The 19,404-nt window shown below is 42.4% G+C and overlaps 1 protein-coding gene across 1 annotated transcript; it reads right to left on the bottom strand.

Annotated features, from left to right (window-relative positions):
* Positions 1 to 130: 130 nt before the first annotated feature.
* Positions 131 to 18,539, bottom strand: mosmoa (modulator of smoothened a). The gene is made up of 3 exons (XM_089019373.1): positions 17,605 to 18,539; positions 8,547 to 8,759; positions 131 to 2,912 (listed from the first exon to the last, which is right to left on the bottom strand). Exons 1-3 carry the CDS (start codon positions 17,708 to 17,710, stop codon positions 2,728 to 2,730), a joined length of 504 nt encoding a protein of 167 aa, XP_088875499.1. The 5' UTR covers positions 17,711 to 18,539; the 3' UTR covers positions 131 to 2,727.
* Between the last annotated feature and the right edge of the window lie 865 nt (positions 18,540 to 19,404).

The following is a 19,404-nucleotide window of genomic DNA, read 5'->3' on the forward strand; positions in this document are numbered from 1 at the left end:
GTCATAAGGAGAATTATTCACATTTTAAAGATGTTTCAAGATTTTTCCGAGATTTTCGAGTTCAGGACGCAATCATGAAAAAGTGACGCATGAAACCACTTCAATCACGTTGGACTTTCTCTCAGTGACAACAATGACACACAATCGTTTGCCAGTCAGTCACAAACAGCCAGTTTCCTCTTTTTATTCAGTGATAAATAATTTTCCCATCTCCGTAGGCTTTTTGTGTAGACATCCGATGAAGGCAAGAGACAAATTAACAGGGCACACTTTGCCACCATTTGAAAATAATACAATGAGGTAAGAAGTTCTCTTTTCCGTTTTTGACTCTACACATTTGTGGTGCAACTATTCCTGTTAGCTATACTGTTGAATGCACAGTCCTTCCGAATACAGAAAATCCTGCCTTTGTGTTTGTACATCATAATCAAACAAAAACAGGGCATGGCACAATACTGAACCACCAAAGTGATAAGGGGAACCAATGTAAAACTCTTAAGACTTGGTGACTGAGCTTTGTGATTGTGTTCACACACACACACCACTGTTTGTAATGTCATTTGCCAATACATCAATTACATAATCGATTGGACTGCAGAATAAGAAATTAGTGCAAAATGCAATCTTGATAACTCCTAAAATATAACTGTTAATTTTTGTGGGTTTTTTTTTAGTTTTCATTGATAATTATTTTCTCATTGTATTTTTTGCTATTGTTCACACACAGAAATTAAAAATCTTACTGCTACGCTAAGGGCAAAAGCAACACAGGTGCTCATGAAGTCGTTGGGGTGATTTAACGTTTCGATGCAGTATTTCAGATGAACGACCTTTCCCTGTTAGCCTTCACTTGAATTAAATGAATTAATATAACTGTTTCGATCCTGTTTTTTTGCTGATAACTTCACCGTTGAGCTCAGGGGCCTCATAATAGGATGTTTTTCCACCTGACAAATTCTCTTTGTGTAACATGCAAGTGTGTGTGTGTGTTCCATTCACAAAGCTCAAGAACAGCACACTGAGGCGCAGCCTCATAAACGGACGTGACCTGCAGTCCCTTGTGCCTTCGTCGTCATATCTTAAAAAAAAAGGGAAAGAGAGATGCACACTGCGCGCTCCCTTCCTGCGCCGACCTTTAAGAAGAATACCACCGATTGTCAACATCCACATCAGTTGATTTCTCACCTTATGCAACTGCAGCTGTTTTTGTCCAAAGAAGTCAATACTCTGAGCTATATTTAGCTGCACTAGTCCCTTCAAAACGGCTTTGAAGCATCACATTCACCGCACCGCACGTCCTTGTGGGCTGTGGCTTAGCGGTCACAAGAGTGATAACAAATAGAAGAGGATGATGTCAATTCACAGTCTATTGGAACACTTCTACAGTTGTATTTTTTTTAAATCAACGTGTTTGCCTTGAAAGTGAAATTCGTTTCGAAATAACGTCATACACACTAGTTTGTCGACAATTCAGAGAACCTGACGGGGTGCCTTGGAAGATCTGAGTTGAATGTGTTCCGTGGCCTTGCTCAAAACACTCTCACATCTGAAATCCTGTTTCCCTTATAAGCAAATGTGATTAATTATGCGTTCAATCACGAGTGTTATGATTGAATGCTGAAATTTTATTGATTGTGCGGCCCATCGAAAACATGAACCAGATATAGAATTATGTGTTAATTATGTGCTTTCCAGCAGCTCCTGTGTTTTGCTTTTCTACTTTCATAACTTTGCTGCTGTGAAATGTAAATTTCTCCACTGTGAGACTAGTAAAGGCAAATCCAATCCATTAAGCTAGCTAGCAGTGCCTTTCTTTATGCATCTGTTTGGACATTTTCAATACACAATATGTAGTGTAATCTGTTTGCGTTAGAGGTTGAATTTGACACTAAACTTGAAGTGTGTGTGGCATTAAATGGCTTTAAATCTTTTTTTTTAATATCATCTGCCGAGCTGCTGCTTATCGCGCAGTGAGTTGAGTCATTGCCACCAGTCTTCATTCCTTAAGTCAAGGGGAAAAAAGTTGATGTCAGATGTCTGTTCAATTTCTAATCCTCGTACCTCAAGGCACCACTGTATTTTTCACGTTCATTAAAAATTGCATTTACGTTTGAGAAACATTTGGGCTAGTCAATGGACGCTGTGTTGCATTCAGTGTCATTCTCCTCTGCTGGCGTGTACGCAGGTGACCTCAAGGACGTGGTATGCACGCACGTTGAGAGTCAGCACCTCCTCATTCACACTCAAAATACTTCTGTGGAAAGGCAAATACAATAAAAATGTACAACAGAAAAAAGAACACTGAAAAATAGTTAAGAGGACCCAAACATGGGAACATTGGTGACAGTGCGGATGTGTGCCAAGGGCCGTGTGGCCCGACATGGCCCAAACGGGCTGGGGCGGCGTAAGGAGGAAGAGTCAAGGGCTTCCGTGGTCCTCAAGAGCTCTCGGCAGGCGTTAGCCCTTGTGGTTGCCATGACAACGGCACCCTTTGCAGCAGAGCCACGGAGACGCCGCGTATGAAATGAACAACGGCGGCGTGCCCGCCTCACTCACGCTCTCCATTACCACTTTGATCTTGGGTCATCTTTTAGAAGTTCAATACTTCAACAGGTCCCGGAAAATCTTGGCTAGAGTTTATCGTCCGAAGATTTTTTTTTGTGGCTCCGTGTCCTGTCAACCCCGACAAATTATTCCGTTTGTCCAAAGGGAGACACAGTCCAGCCTTCAGCCCGGAAGACAAACTTTGCCGGCGAACAGCAGTCCGACTATGGTGAAGAAGATAGAGAGGACAAAGAGCACGTAGGAGGAGCCCACCACTGTGTTGTTGGGCAGCTTGTATGGTTGGCCTCCCACCTCGTTGATGTAAAAGCCTATGGGGAAGATGAGCGCTGCCATGCAGAACAGGATCACTGCAGGAGCGAGAGATAAAACAGATCAAGACACTTTTTTTAGAAGTCAGGCCTTAAATGCAATTCGTTCTGAAAATGTGCATGGAGACAAGTGGATGTTTACACTTTTGAGTGGCTCTGTACACCGCAGAATTACCATAATGCTCATTTGTCTTCATTAGAAGATGGGACTCTATCATGAATCACTGTCAAAAGTCAGAGCTTGAAGTGTCCAAAATACTTGTTCATACACAATACGACTCAAAACTAATTGAATGTAGCGTCTCGCGCCACAATTACATTGTTTGGGGGCTTTGGATTAATCCTCAAATTCTCCAGCTCAATTCCCGCAACCCTCAATGTGGCTCCACAGATGCTAAATTAGCTGTTTAAATGGCTAGCTGCCTCAATAGCAGCTTTATGTTCCACGGCAAGCTTCAAAAATGAAAACAAGTGAGCAGGTTTAAAGCTCTCAAAAAGGGACATTCAGCATTATTGATTCTCACATGGTAAGATGGATCTTAACACACCGGAGCAACATCTCTGAGAAAACATGTCAACCTCACCCGAGCAACAACCTGCACATCACAAGCACACTTTGTTGACAAATAATTCAAATTACTGCTGCATATCAACGTGCTCCTCGTTAACCACGTTCATTATTTTGGAAAGGCACTAACAGGTTTGTTAATGAGCAACATCTGGCTGATAGCCGAGCATCTGTTTGGCCAGTTCACCCTCCATATACATTTATGCTAGGAAAAATAAATTGGAGAAGAACATCACGATCTTATTGACTGAGCTAACTGTAAAATGTTTTGTCCAGATAATAACTCTAGAAGGGAGGACAAAAAGAAAATGATGGACGCATATTATTCACTGCCATTCCCGTTTATTGGGTAATTGAAATTATGACATGGAGCGCCATTCCTGAATTTGGTTTTTCTTACACGCTGATAAAGCCCTGGTCAGACCTCTGGCAATGCTTTTCCCTCCCATGAGGGGGCAGCTGCCCTCACTTGCACCTGATATTATTCCAGACCCATATAACTTTGGAATGAACTCTTTTTTTCTGATGAAAGAAGAGAGTCTAACATTTCTTACGCTGCAAGCTCCACACAGTGAGGCCGGACCGGGACACGAACCGGCGACCTCTCCACTGTGAAGCCGGAGTGCTAACCACTCGACTACCGGGCCGCCTCTTACGCTGCATTGAATGTTTATACCGTCCTAAAATCAATATTCAACATTCTGGATCCTGCAATTTGATTGAAAATGAAAAAAAAAACCCTGGCACTGGAGTGGACATATTTTTGCACATAGTCTGGCAGTGAATGAGTGTTGATTGTTTGCAAGTATTAGTGGCCCACTTCTTCCACAAGTCACACCCTAGAGAAATTTGAGTGTGTGGACCGAAATAGTCTACAAGGGTCACACAAAGCTTTCCATTCAGCACTTGTGGCCCGGAGCCCAGTTCAACGACTAGCTAGACTGGCCACCTTCTGCCCCTCCTTAATTACCTGCTTGGCCAGTAAGAATGTCCAAGTCATCGATTTTCGACAAGATTAATTTAGCTCAGTGCAGTTCAAACTTTTTACACGAAGTAACACATGAAAACGTGTTTGATTCGCCATTATGAAAAACTTTACTGTAAAATAGTCGCACAACACTCAGAGTTTGAATCTGTAGAAAATGGCTGCTTTTTACTTCAAGGACAACCAACACCTCCGGACGAGTTGCGCCTATAACTCTGTAAATCGATTCAAATGACTTCTAATGAGCGCATTTTACAAAGATTCCACCGCATATAGCTATATTTTACGTTTTAAGACTCGCGCTGAATATTCAGGAAGTCTTGTTTTCGAGTTGATGACAATCCCCAAAGTGACGTCACGGAGGGAACGCTCGTGACCGAGCAAGCGACACACAATGCATTTTGGGTCATTTTTTCATCTGAAAACACCATGTTGATCGCGAAATTAGAAGGAAAACTACAAAAATAATGCGATGGTGAATCGTTGTGTGTCGCAACCAAATGCGGTAACACGCATAAAGAAGGTGTACGTTTACACAAATTCCCAGCGGACAAATCAGCCCATTTCCAACGGAGCTTGTGCACCATCTTGTGCATTTTCTGGGCGCTACATTGGAGTCCAGACGGCTCGAATTGGTACGGAAGGACTTTAATTGATTGCAAACATTTATGCTTTCCTCTTCAGAACTAGTTGAATCATATTCATAACTGGATGAGTAACAAGAAAGCATCTTCTCCCAATCTGAACTCTCTGAAGCCATTGTTTTGATTCTGGAGCATGGCAGTGTGTGACCTATCGTGACTTCACGATTTAGATGCTATAAAACGTTTTTATATGTCAGTTAGGAAACTAAAAATTGTATCAGTTGTCCTTTAAACAAGGATTTGTTTCAACAAATAAATATTTCAAAATACGCCATAAGAAATTATTGAATCTAAAGTATTTTGTCATGCAAAGTTAAATACAACTAAACTGTACTTAAACAGTTTTACGCTAATGGGTCTACATCTATGTGGAATGGCCCGGAAAGCAGTGACAAATACAAAATGTTGGTGGACTGAACAATACTGAACTTTGTACTTTTTGTCCCAACGCCCCCACCCCAAATAAAACAACAACATATTGCATTGGTTCTGGTTTTCTCATTTAAGCCACTAATGATTTTACTGTAATACTGTTGTTAGTACACCCCGTGTCTTGTTTGACCACTCGCAGCACAGCAGGAGAAGGCAATTGCTCGTGGTCGCCAAGGCAACAGTTGGTGTTCTTTTTTTCTTTCGCTCTTCTAGGTGTTTACTTGTTTAATGGTGGAGAAAAATAAAACCCAAGATAGTAGTACATACTTGTGCTGATGAAAAAGCTTTGATAACACTAGCCTGACATGACTAAATATAGTCCTTCGGATGATCTTTTTAGGTGAAGCGATTCGTCAACTTTACTGCTCGATGATGGTCTCGGAACATAGATTTGACTTGTTTTAGGTGTTATTTCAGAAATAAAAAGCTACTTCTCAGCTTTTTATCTGACATGAAAATCACTAGGGAGGTAGTCGGAGTCCGTCAAACATGGACGTCAGCAATATAAAAGTCATCCGTCAGTCTAACAATGTAACGGCTGCAATCCATGCTACGCCGTGGCGTCATCAGCATAAGCGTGATTGCGGCTGTCTATTCTCTCATCTGAGTGAGCATTCAACACCCACACAGCCCGATGAATGTGGAGGCTCTGTCAAACAATGAAATGGAGAAGTTCATCAATGGGAGAATTTTGTGGCGGAAAAAACAAAGAGCGGCAATGTTCAAGCAAAACAAAACGGGGAACACAAATACAGGTAATATCCGTTTTACGCCCGGCGTGAATGACGACCACCCGTACTTACGACCACGACCGCCAGACTTTTTTTTTATTCTATGGCTGCCACCACTACAGCCAGCAACGCGACAGAGACAGAGGTCCGTGCAGGATGATTTATTAAGCTACAACACAAAGCACTGGTCCCAAAATAAGGACCAGGGGAATAATCAAAAATAAAGAATAATAAAAACGACGAGTGGGGCGGACGGGCAATGGGAAGCCCGACAATGGTCAGAAGCAACTCGCACACGGTGGTGCAGAAACGGAACAATCCCAAAAGGATTACGGGATGTGAGGTAGGAGGAGAGGGGTTCGGACCAAGCACCGAAAACAAAGTCCAGGGTAATGCAAAGTACAAATACACGTTGACAGCGTCCTGTTTTCATACCCGCTGTCCCGAAGAAGGAAGCGGGGAGGCGTGGCCCCACCCCCCGCTGTCAATCCGAACGTGACAATATCCTGCAAGTAGGATGTTTATATGCCTGAGCAGCATTGCACAAAATGATGATACAAAGTAACTGTTTCGTAACAAACGCGTACAACAATTTTCTCCAGCCTGTGTCGGGCTCACGGTCGGCGCCGCCGCCTCTTTGAGACAGGTGACCTCTTCTGGCTTCTTCGTTAGCAGGGAGAGCGATTTTTGGACAGCTGTTTTTTTTTTACAGCTCGCATGCGTGGGAAGCCCTGCGGATTTGGGTCAACAGAAAGCGTGTGCGTCGACACAGTAATAAAGATCGATAATACGAAATATAAAATGATTAAAATGACACTAAAAGTCATAAGATTTATAAATGAACTGTCAACATTTTGGTATATAATAGTATTCTATACAAAACGTTGCTTTAAAAACAACATATTGACATCGTATACTATCCTGTCGTATAGGATAAATATAAATATAAATATAAATATATAGGATAAATGCCAGCGTGTCATCATTTGTTATGATCATGTGATCCTCGTGTCAGCCATTTTGAATACTTTTTCGATTCACGGCAGTTTGACTTACGACGGTTTTGTCATAACGGAACCCGGTCGTAACTCGGATTTTACCTGTATATGGCATCCAAAAATAAAGACTGACTTTTGGATTATTAAGTCATTCACTGCCATTCCCGAATTTAGTCGGGAATTGAAAAGTGTGACGTGGAGTGCCATTTCCGACTTTGTTCGGTTTTTGGCTTTTCTTGCAGGGGGTGCAGATAAAGCACTGGTCAAACCTCTGGCAATGTTTTTCCCTTCCACGAGGGGGCAGCATTTGCAGTTTGTCCATGTTAACGCTTTGGTCCAGCTTCAGCTGTTGTTAAAGCGCGATATAAACCAATAGGTATTGTCTTGTATTTTGTCCAGCCGCCCCTATTTCAAGCTCAGATAACTCCAGACACATATAAGTTTGGAATTGATCTTTTTTTTCCGACGGAAGAAGAGAGTAAGGTTTCTAATGCTGTATTGAATGTTTATGTAGTCATAAAATGGGACGATAGGGAGTACAGGGGACTGACAAAGGACTTTGTGGACTGGTGCCAGCAGAATCACCTCCAGATCAACACCGGGAAAACCAAGGAGCTGGTGGTGGACTTCTGCAGGAAACAATCCTCACCTGCACCATTGAACATCCAGGGTTCGTGACATTGAGAGGGTGACCTCCTACAAGTACCTGGGTGTTACTCTCAACAATAAATTCTGCACTATGTACAGTCTTGTTTATAGAACGGTTTTTGCACATCTACATTTGCACAGTATACAGTTGACATTTTTATTTTGTTATGCTTAGAATATCTTGTTTTCTATCCTTTCACTCCCATCCCAACCCCATCCCTCTTCAATTGCTGCTGTGGACTGCAAATTTCCCCATTGCGGGACGAATAAAGGTATTCTGATTCTGAAAATGCAATATTCTGTGAGTCCTGCAATCTGAATGAAAATGACAAAAACCCTGGCACAGAATGGAGTGGACACATTTCTGCACATTGTCTGGCAGCGAATGAGTTAAAAACGTCAGGAGAATAGGGATAAAACATTCATCACAACACTTTTCTCTCTGGGAGACTCAGAAGAGCATAATTTAATCAATTTGAAGGAACCTAAAAATACCACGGTGGGAATATATATTTACTCAAGTAGCCCAGACAGTTCTGTAAACGATATATCAAGGCGGATTCAGTGAGATGGAGCAAAGTGGGGAAAGCTTCGGGGAAGAATATGCTGACAGCGAACGAGTTCAGCGAAGCAAAATCAACTCTCGATGTGCAGCCAGCTCACTTACTGCCAGTGAAGGCAATCCAGCGGGCGTACTTGGTGGCCTCTCGGCGCCAGTGTGATGCCACGAGGAGTCCACAGGTGACAGTGAGGGAGATGATGCCCATGATTATGAAGAACAGAGTGGTGACCCACTCAGGGGGCAACCGGGGAGGGATGCAAGTCCGGTCCCGTCCGTGGATGGTCTGACATTGTCGAACGAGACCAACTGTGAGGGCACCTGGATGGGGAAATCACGTTTTAATTCAACCCACTTGAGATATCAACAAAGATACAAATAGTGGCTGGGATTTTATTTTTTTTGGGGAAGGGGGGGAGGTGAAAGAAAGATTACAGACGGGCAGGTAATTATTATTTTTTTATATTGTGCTGATAAAGCGCTGGTCAGACCTGTGGCAATGTTTTTTTCCCTTCCACGAGGGGGCAGCATTTGCCTTTTGTACAGCCGCCTCCACTTGCACCTCATATAACTCCAGACCCATATAATTTGGGAACTGACTCTTTTTTCTGATGAAAGAAGAGAGTCTAAGGTTTCTTACACTGCATTGATTTTTATGTAGTCCTAATGCCCAATATTCTGTGAGTACTGGAATATGAGTGAAAACGACAACCATGGCACTGGAGTGGACACATTTTTGCCCATCGTCTGGCAGTGAATGAGTTAATCCACGAATTTGTAGTGAAGGGCGACAAAGTGTATGCCCGGTTACCACATCCGCCTCCCACTGCAAAGGTGCACGGTTCGAGTCCGGCTCTTGCCTTCCTGTGTGAGTTTTCTCTGGGAACTCCGGTTTTCTCCCACATTCCCAAAACATGCGTGACAGGTTGATGAAAAGCTCAAAATTGTCCTCATGTGTGATTGTGAGGCTGATTGGATGTTTGTCTATGTGTGCTCTGTATTTAGCAATCAGTTCAGGGTGTACCCTTCCTACTGGCCAAAAGAAAACACGCCCAGAACCCTTGTGAGGATGAGCGGATTAGAAAATTGATGGATGCATAATTTTGTTTCATAGCAAAAATGCAAGCAAACAGCCCCTTGAAACTGTCATCTTCTTGCAAATTGAAGCTGGGGTGCCAAACATGACCAGATTAGATCAGACCAAGGGACAAAGGTGTGGCCTCGGGTACTGAAATGAGGAAGAGCAGCACTGCAGCAAAAGTGTCAGCAGTCAGTGCTAAGAACATTGCTCACTGGCAATGGCGCGGTCACTCTCGATGGCGGGATTCAATTAGCTTGCACCTAAAGGGGAATTTCTCCCTGACGACGCAAAAGCAGATTAGTGCAGTGCACACTTCATGCCAGCTCGTGTTTTCAATTAATGGGTTATCCGTCACACATAATTACTAAACGTAGACAAATCATGGGGGTGCCGCCACCGCTGCAGCTTCTACTGCACAGTGTCCAAAGATGGAAATGCAAAACAGTTAAACATAATACTGAAATTGTCATCTGGACAGCCAGGCTTCTTCCTAACTGACAAAATAGGCGATCAAAAAGTCCCAAGTCATTCAAACTCAACTATTATACACTATAACATACATATTTGTTTGTACAGTATAGAGCACAAAATGAGTCAAATAAGAAATCAACCAACAAAATGTTCAACTACACATCCCCAAAAATTTGGAAGGAGTTTTTAACATTGTTCACTTTCGTTGCATGCACACGCCCCTACCTTGTTAGTATCACCAACTGAGAAAATGTGTGCCATTCAGCAGCAGATATGGCCTGCATTACTTCGGCATTGCTAGTTTACAGACAATTTCCAACGATAGTTGGTCCTCTGTTAACCTTTGTGCCGACATTATGCCCTTCTTCTAGTCTGCAATTTAACTCACTTGGATTAAATAAATAAATAAATAAATAAATAAAGCTCTCGCCATGCGTTGGTCCAAATGAGAGGAAATGGCTGCAGTAACTGCTCATCCTCAGCATGATGGTGCGATCATTAGTGGGGCATTGAGGGCACTGCTGTTTGTAAACTCTGGCGGGATGAGTCAAAGGCGCTACTGAAATGCGTGGTGGGCAGAAAGAACACAAGCTGGCGGCTGCTTTCTTGAAAGCGAGGGGCTTTAACAACAAGTATAAATTGGGGCACAAACAAAATACTTTTTTTGGTTCCTAATTTCACAAATTTCATGAAAAATGTCTTCCGGTTAATTAGGATTTAACAAATGCCTGTCAAGTTTTTATGAATTGAGGCAAAACAAAAATTGGTTCGGTAGTCAAAAAAAAGGTCATTAAATATTTTTTGTTGAGATATCAAAAGCCTCTTACCATAGCAATCCAAATCGATTAGATTGGATTAGCCTTTATTAGTCTCGCAGTGGAGAAATTTAAATTTCACAGCAGCAAAGTGATGACAGTAAGAGGATAGGAACGGAAGAAGTACAAAAACAAAGTACAGAGCTGCTGTAAAGGCAGCCACTCTTGCGGGCGCCATCTTGAAGTCAAAACATGAAAATAAAACTAAATAAATAATGTGACACAACACAAAAGACACAGACAGTCATTCAATCTTAAAGGACAACCGACACCATTTTTTTGTTTCCTAACTGACATCAGAAAAATGTTTTATAGCATCTAAAACACCCAAAACACGCAGGCTGATATTTTTAGTCAAATGCAAAACACCAATAAAATGACTTAAAGTGTCCAAAATCTGCCACAAATCAGCTCGAAACTGGTGATTTTCAGAAAGTCCCGCCCCCAGTTCGTGACATCACGCTAAGTCGTCTTGCCTTGCTCAAAAAACAAAACAATGGGCTCACGGAGTTCAGATTCTGAGATGATGCTTTTTTGTTACTCATCCAGTTATGAATATTATTCAAATAGTTCTGAAGAGGAAAGCATAATTGTTTGCAATCGATTAAAGGAGTCCTCCCATATCAATTCGAGCCATCAATGACAGCATGTAGTGTCCCAGAAAATGCAAAAGATGGCGCCCAAGCTCCGTTGGAAATGGGCTGATTTGTCTGCTGGGAATTTGTGTTAGCGAATATCAAATAATAGTCTTGGTGCAATACACAACAATTCACCATCGCATTATGTGTTTTCCTACTAATTTCGCCATCAACACGAAGTTTTCAGACCAAACAAAGTACCGCAAAATGCATTGTGTGTCGCTTTCTCAGTTAGGGGTGTTCCGAATGTGACGTCACATAGGGGATCGTCATCAAATGGAAAACAAGACTTCCTGAATATTCAGTGTGAGTCTTAAAACGTAAAATAGAGCTATATGCGGTGGAATCTTTGTAAAATAAGCTCAGAAGAAGTCATTTGAGGTGATTTTACAAATTCTGGACACACCTTTCCGGAGTGCATCTGGGACGTCACAGTGAAATGAGCACGTCTGCTACAAGCTAAATGTTGAAAGCAAACCCGAAGCTGTAGCATCAATTGACAAAAAGAGATTGTCTCACAGCTTCCGTCCAATGATCCACTTCAATTCCAAGCCGCAACAGTTCCACAGACGCATCGGCGCTCTGCGCTGACGCTCCTTTCTTCTCATCGCAGTGCAAGCATTACAAGGATGGAGGTGGGGAACTATTGAGTTTTTAATTGAAAACAAATCAGGGTAGGGGATGCAACTTTCAAAGTGCAATCTGATGGATTGCAAATGAACCCTTCTACGATAGTCCCAAGGCAGCTGAAAAACATCTTTCACTTCATGCAAAGAGAGTCAAAGCTATAAATGGGCTTCATTGTGGACGAAATGATTGCTTACCACCACGCAGGAAGTCATTGTTGATCGATTGCTTTTGAAAGTGATTGCTTCATGCAGGCAACATTTGGCTCGATGCAATAATGGCATAAAAAGCAGCGGTCAGAACATTTGGACATTTCCCATATCATAAAAAAATAGTACTGATGAATCATCAGTGCTTATAGCCATCCCTAGTCGAAGTTTGCTGTCAAATTTAATGAGTCAAATGGTGCAGCAATACAACAATGCCCACAGTAAAAATGACCCTTTTTAGGACTGCAGCTTACTGAGCACTTATGACCGTCGAAATATTGTCAAATGTGATGTCAACCGTACCGAAGTTGCTGCCAGAAGGACTGGCATGAACTTTTTTTTACTTTGTTTTGTACACGAGGTACCCCCCATACCCAATTAGGTTCGAAATATTTTTCTCCTAATTATGGAGCAAATGAGATGACACTGAATCCATTGTGTCCTACCCGCTGCCATTCGCCACAAGTGCTTCCGGCACACACAATCCTCTTGTTTCTTATTGACATAGCATGACATTGATTGAATTCCACAAGTTTGACAGCATTGTTTGGAATAAATCCATTTCTTGCGCTTATCTGAGGTTAACATTCAGCCAAAATTCCGACCACTGCCAAAAACAAGAAGAAAGATGTGCAATGTTTAACTGTAAAGATCATGTGTAGGTAAAATGTTTCGGCTGATTTGAAACAACAAAAAAAACAAAACGAAACAAAAAACACGCTTCATGTCATCGGTCTCAGGTCGTAATGTGAAAAGAAGGAGCTAGTCTCTTCTTGGATATGATTTAGCACAAAGGTGTCAAACTACGTTTTTTTTGCCCGTGAGACGCATTGTAGTTAAAGGACAATCGACGCCTCCGGACAAGTTGTGTCCATGATTTGTAAAATCACTTCAAATTACTTCTACTGCGCGTATTTTACAAAGATTCGACGGCATATAGCTATATTTTACGTTTTAAGACTCCCGGAATATTCAGCGTGAGTCTTAAAACGTAAACGAGTTGATGACGATGCCTGACATGACGTCACGTCAGGAACGCCCCAGACTGAGAAAGCGACACACAATGCATTTTGGGTACTTTGTTTGGTCTGAAAACTTCGTGTTGATGGCGAAATTAGAAGGAAAACACATAAATAACGTGATGGTGAATCGTTGTGTGTTGCACAGAGACTACTACAGTGATACCTCGGTTCTCGACCATAATTCGTTCCAGGACCCTGTTCGAAATGCCGGATGATTGACTCAACTCGCCACCGTACCTTGACTCTTCCTTCGATGCGCGAGTGCATCCGGTCCGAGGTATTTTCCCTGCGTCCCGTAAATTTATGTCATCTTCCGGGATTGCGTAATTTTGCACCCTCGTGTCCCATTTGCTTTTTGGTGTAGTAAGCAGGTCGGATCACCCCCTGCCTTCTTACTCGCTGTGTTTTCTTTTATTTGTGAATAAACATCCTGCTTGGTGAGTACGTGTCTGCTTTGGGATCCCAAACTTCCACTACGTTCCGACGAGTCAGCTGCCGTCACTCTCGCTCGGAACGTGACAGCTACGGATGACTCGGCTACAGAATGTTCTTTTCTCTTAAAATATCTATCCAATGACACGTGCTCTCACTCCCACAGCCACATCACTAGATTTCACAGCCTCCTTATTCTTTAAGATCCTACTGATCGTAGATTTCGCCATGCTGTATTCCCTAGCCAGATCAGACACTCGCACACCTCCTTCATATTTTGTGATTATTTCTCTTAAATGCAATAGTTGTACGCACTACTTTTCTTTTGTCACTTTTAGCAGCACTTACTTTCTTTGGAGGCATGATTAGGGGCTAAAACTCTTCGTTTTAGCCCCTATATATAGGTGATATTAAACGCTAGAGTAAAACGCAGATCGTCTGCAAGCGATAACAGTTGGTCACGGAGAGAGCGATACACCCGTACGCCGCTCAGCACCCCACCCTCGCGTACGCACTCACGCGCCGTATTGGCGAACTACGAAGCAAGAATATCTCGAATATTTTGTTCGAACTCCGATTTGTTCGAACTGTGAGGCGTTCGAGAACTGAGGTACCACTGTATTTGATTCTTGTTGACACAAATTCCCAGCAGACAAATCAGCCCATTTACAACAGAGCTTGTGCGCCATCTTGTGCATTTTCTGGGACGCTACATTGGTGTCCGGATGGCTCGAAGTGATACGCAAGTACTTCTTTTTTCGATTGCAAACATGTATGCTTTCCTCTTCAGAACTATTTGAATTATATTCATAACTGGATGAGTAACAAGAAAGCATCTTTTCAGAATCTGAAGGCATTATTTTGATTCTAGAGCAAGGCGAAGACGTCATGGCGCGACGTCACGAACACGGGGGCGGGACCTTCTGAAACGCAATTTCCGGGGTCATTTTGAAGTAGTTTTGGGACACTTTAAGTTATTTTTATTGATGTTTTGCATTTGACTAAAAATATCAGCCTGCGTGTTTTGGGTATTTTAGATGCTATAAAGCAGGGGTCTGAAACTCAATTTACCCGGGGGCCGCTGGAGGCAGAGTCTGGGTGAGGCTGGGCCGCATCAGGATTTTCGCAAGAAAAGCACAAATAAAACATTCCAATGTTCTAAAAATCTTTATTTTTAACACACAAAATATGAATTAAATGAATAAATGGAAAAATGAATAAAAAATAAATTAACCAGTAATAAATAAATAAAATAATTATGATGATCATAAGGCAGATACAGACGACTGAAAAAAAAAAAACAGGAAACTAATTATTTTAATAAAGTAATAATTAATAAATGTCTGTATTCACAGTACTTTAACCTTTAACTTTCTGAACATAAATAAAATATTGAACATGAACTGTCCTAAACATGGCTTCTCTTGCCTACTTCTTGCTGCTAGAGACCTGGCAGCGCTTCTTTTCACAAAGCCGAGCCACATTTGGCTTGAGGGAGGAGGCAGTGGACACTCTGAGTAGGGCTTGAAGATGCTCATCAGTAAGTCTGGACCTGTAGTTGGACTTATTGAAGTTCAAGGTGGAGAAGAGCTTCTCACATAAGTATGTGCTCCCAAAAAGACATATGGTCCGCTTGAACATTCGGGAAAGCTGTGGGTTAACTCTCAAACATTGCCCAAGCTTGTCTGTTTTTCCATTCACATCCCTGAACTTGGCTTTGAGTGCAGAGTGGCACTGGAGGTCACAGAACTCCATTTGGAACACATGAGGGGCATCTTGCACATTAAAAGAGAATGGGTTGGCAAAAATTTGAAATGTGGCTTTGTGCGTCTTGAAGTCTGCAAATCTGTGATTAAATTCCCTCTGTAGCTCCAAAATGGTGGTTTGTTCCTTGGTTTGTTCCTTGGTTTGTTCCTTGGTTTGTTCAGCTCCACGCACAAGTTTCATTCATATCAAACATGCGGGCCGCACTACCATTAATTTTTCATGTCGAGGCGGGCCGCAAAATATTCTTTCGGGGGCCGCAGTTGGCCTGCGGGCCGCGAGTTTTGAGACCTCTGCTATAAAGCGTTTTTCTGATGTCAGTTAGGAAACATTGTGTCGGCTGTCCTTTAAATCTGTGTAAGCTCTCAGTCGTACAGGAGTGGTCCATCGATGAAAAGGTTTATTCAGCCGTCATCTGTACTTTTTTGAATGTGTAGGACGTTTCGCTTCTTATCCAAGAAACTTTGTCAGCAAACTAAAGTCTTACTGGTAGTTTAGGCCCTATATATATATATCCCTACTGTCCAGACATGGCGGTGCCGGACTCTGCTATGATAGGTCCCTGCTCTCAGGTTGGGGGGGAGCCGAGGACTACTCCCTGCAGCTGCTCCACTGATAGTTCATATCGTTCTGACTAACAACTGGCCTGATTGCCCCACTTCGACTGGTATCACCTCATCAGTATTACTAATCCTATTTTGCCTATTGAATGAACGATCCAAAATGAACCTCACCCCACCAAACCGGTTTAATGAAGGATTTAGTTGTTTTCTGAAAATCACTTCTTTTACTCCCCTTTCAAACCATCTATGTTGTTTTTAAATCTGAAGTAAAAAATAATGTCTCTTATTGGGGTTTACATGGGACAATTTGAAATTTTCTTTTGGACTTTAGCAAGCATCATGGAATTTCTCAAGCTTGATTGGCTTTCGCCGGCCGAATAAAATGATGTGGCAGGCCAGATTTGACCCATGGGCCTTAATTTTGACACATGTGATTTTGCAGTTTTCAGACGAGCTCATGTGTCAGCGCCCAGAGTGAATCAGGGGTTGAGGCTCTGGAGAGTGACGTCCACTTTAAGTGGCGGGTATGGAGGGCGCAGTCGTTAGGCGAAGCTGCCAAGAATCACACTGCAGCAACAATGGCTCAGCACAGGAAATCAGCCTCGAGTGTTATTGCCCGAGGATATCACGCTGACGTGAGGACAATGTCAAGACTCGACAAGTCGTGGTGGTCACTCACTGCACTCCATGTCATCTGAGGAGTTTCTACAAGATTGTACACAATGTGGATTTTTGAGAAGGTTATAGGTCTTTAGTTGTATGTTTACTTACGAACGATCTCTTCAACAGGAAAATATTGCCTCATCATACGAAAGAAATTTCAAGATAAAGATAAAAATACAGTATGGGCTGCTACTTGCACCTTCAAGTTTCCTGGGCGTAACATACTTTTCACTTTCTGGCATCCCATTGGCTAAGATGGACCTCTTACTGTAGATAAATAAATAAATAAATAAATATGGTTCCATGCAGCGATCTTGTAATTCGCCCCTTCGGGCCATGAAAAGTTTATGTCAGAATTTTGGAAGGGGCTTGGTAAGGATGAGGACATTGACTTGGAAAATGTGTCTCGAAAAAATAAAATTAATATCTACACAAATTGAACTTATGATGACCTTTCACATGTATTTAGTTTTTAATTAAGTAAAAACTTTAAATAAATGACATTGATATTTGTGTATATGTTAACTGGATCTTATTGTACTTTTATTGCTCTGATTATTTAAATTGACTCATTGTATTACATGTTTTTTTAACCTAAAAATACAATTAAAGGTGGTATAACCGAGACTTTGGCTGAACTTGTGAACGAGTGTGAACGAGTGAAAACAGTCCTTTGAACCTTTTGTTTGCACTTGGCTTTATATACAAGAACGTAACACATTGGAAGAGATACTGTATTATTTTTAAGTGGTAAAATTTAGACAGCCACTGATCTCAATTGCACATAAATGAAAGGAGTTAATGATAAATAAATATATGTTGATAAACGCAGTTATGCAGCTCAGACATCGAACAAAAAGGCAACCAGAACTCCCACTTACCTGCTGACTCGCCGGTGTTGATCCAGTCTGGGTTTGCAATGCTGGCTATTGCAAATATATCCGCCGCCAAAAACAGGCATCCTGAAATGATGGTTAGCTTATCCATATTTTCTCCTTCATCCGAGGAGCATGTCAATGACGAGGATGGGGAGGAGAGACAGTATTAGTGGAGGGGAAATGTGGCGGTCGGTGTCCAAATCTGACCCCGGGGAGCGGGAGACAGTGGGGCAGCTGTTGTCGGTAACCTCGCTCCTCTCCTCTAGCACCTCGGCGGGATCCCGGTTGTTGTGTTTCCACTGTGCATTTTTTCGCAGCGATGATTTAACTCCCTTTCTCCACCACGCCAAAGCATCACATCTCAAAACGACCCGGTGGTCAAACAATAGCTCGCGGCGAAAGGGCTGGCGTTGTCCCCCGTGGATGCGCTGGAAGCATCGGGCAACGATGAGGCTGGCTAGCAGGCAGCTAGCTACTTCCCAGATTTGGGCTCGGTGAGGCGAGCCGCGGCCCGCAGGCTGCTCGACGGCCGAGACGACGACAGGGCAAGCATTTCACGAAGAAATTGAGGAGCACAGGAAGGGAAGCAGTGCTATCCGTGGGTGTTTTGCTGTTGTTTTGTCCAAGTCACAGTGGAAAACGAGAACCCATCACCGTTGCGGCTTCTCGGTTCTCCCTCCGTTTGTTAGCCGAGCGGTGTCACTCCTTTCCGCTCCTTGTTCTTCTTCCATGGACCACTGTTGCTGCTGCTGCTCGTGGTGCTGGTACCGGTGGTGGAAGAACAGGAGGGGGGAGTGGTTGGGACGCAAGCGTGTTGAGGTCCACGACGTTTCGTTAATGGTTCGAAAAGTGAGCGAGGGGCAACATGGCCCCGTGGTTGTTGTTAGGCGTCCCACCCGCGTACCCGCCGCAAGTAGCCGAGCCTCTCGACCCACTTGGTCCACAATCTGACTGCCCCGCGGTGGGGGCTTCGTTCAATACTCTCGCGATATTGTCGGATGGAGTGGGGGGGGGGGGTTACATAGGGGTTGTCTAGGGTCGCCTTTACTTTGGAATTTATTATATTTTTTAAAACCGCGTTTTGAAAATTGGTTACATGTTTTAATGTACTGTATTTACCATATTAAATAATGGATTGATTTATTTATTCGCTGTAAGCTGTGTATTTTGTACAAATGCAGCAAACACGCCATTAAGAGTGACACAATCAACTAATTTAAATATTTAACAATCTCTCCCTGTGTGCAGTACACATGCAATTATCTTAAACATTTATTCATTCATCTGCAAATTATAAAATACAAAACTATTCAACATGTAATTCTTGTCTCCATGATTGAAATGGGTGGTTATTTATCATTAACAATAATAAAGTATTGTACTTTTCAACAATTTTATATGAATGACTTAATTCACAAGTGACGACCCATCTGTACAGTTAAAAAATAAGGCCCTAGCATACAAATTTGCTCCCCCTAATCTATACCAGAGTGACCTTGGTAGGGAACTGTACATGTATTTTGAGTGGTATTATTAAAGCAATATCTTCATTTTATGGTTTACTGCAAGTTACCGGAAGTCTATATTTCAATATGCCAATGAGCAAAACATCACTTCAAATGGTAGAATTTTCAATTGTGAATAGTGCGCCGTCGTACCGAACAATCGGTCCATTATTTGGAATACAGTACATGTACTCTTCTTTTCCTTTCGGCATTTCCCTTCAAAGGGTCGCCACAGTGAATCAGCGTCCTCCATCTTCAGAGGTTTGATTCGCATGTTTATTTTGGCCAAGCTTTTACG

The sequence above is a fragment of the Hippocampus bargibanti genome, linkage group LG17 (genome assembly GCF_051943395.1).
Source record: "Hippocampus bargibanti isolate YZ-2025 linkage group LG17, ASM5194339v1, whole genome shotgun sequence".
NCBI lineage: Eukaryota > Metazoa > Chordata > Actinopteri > Syngnathiformes > Syngnathidae > Hippocampus > Hippocampus bargibanti.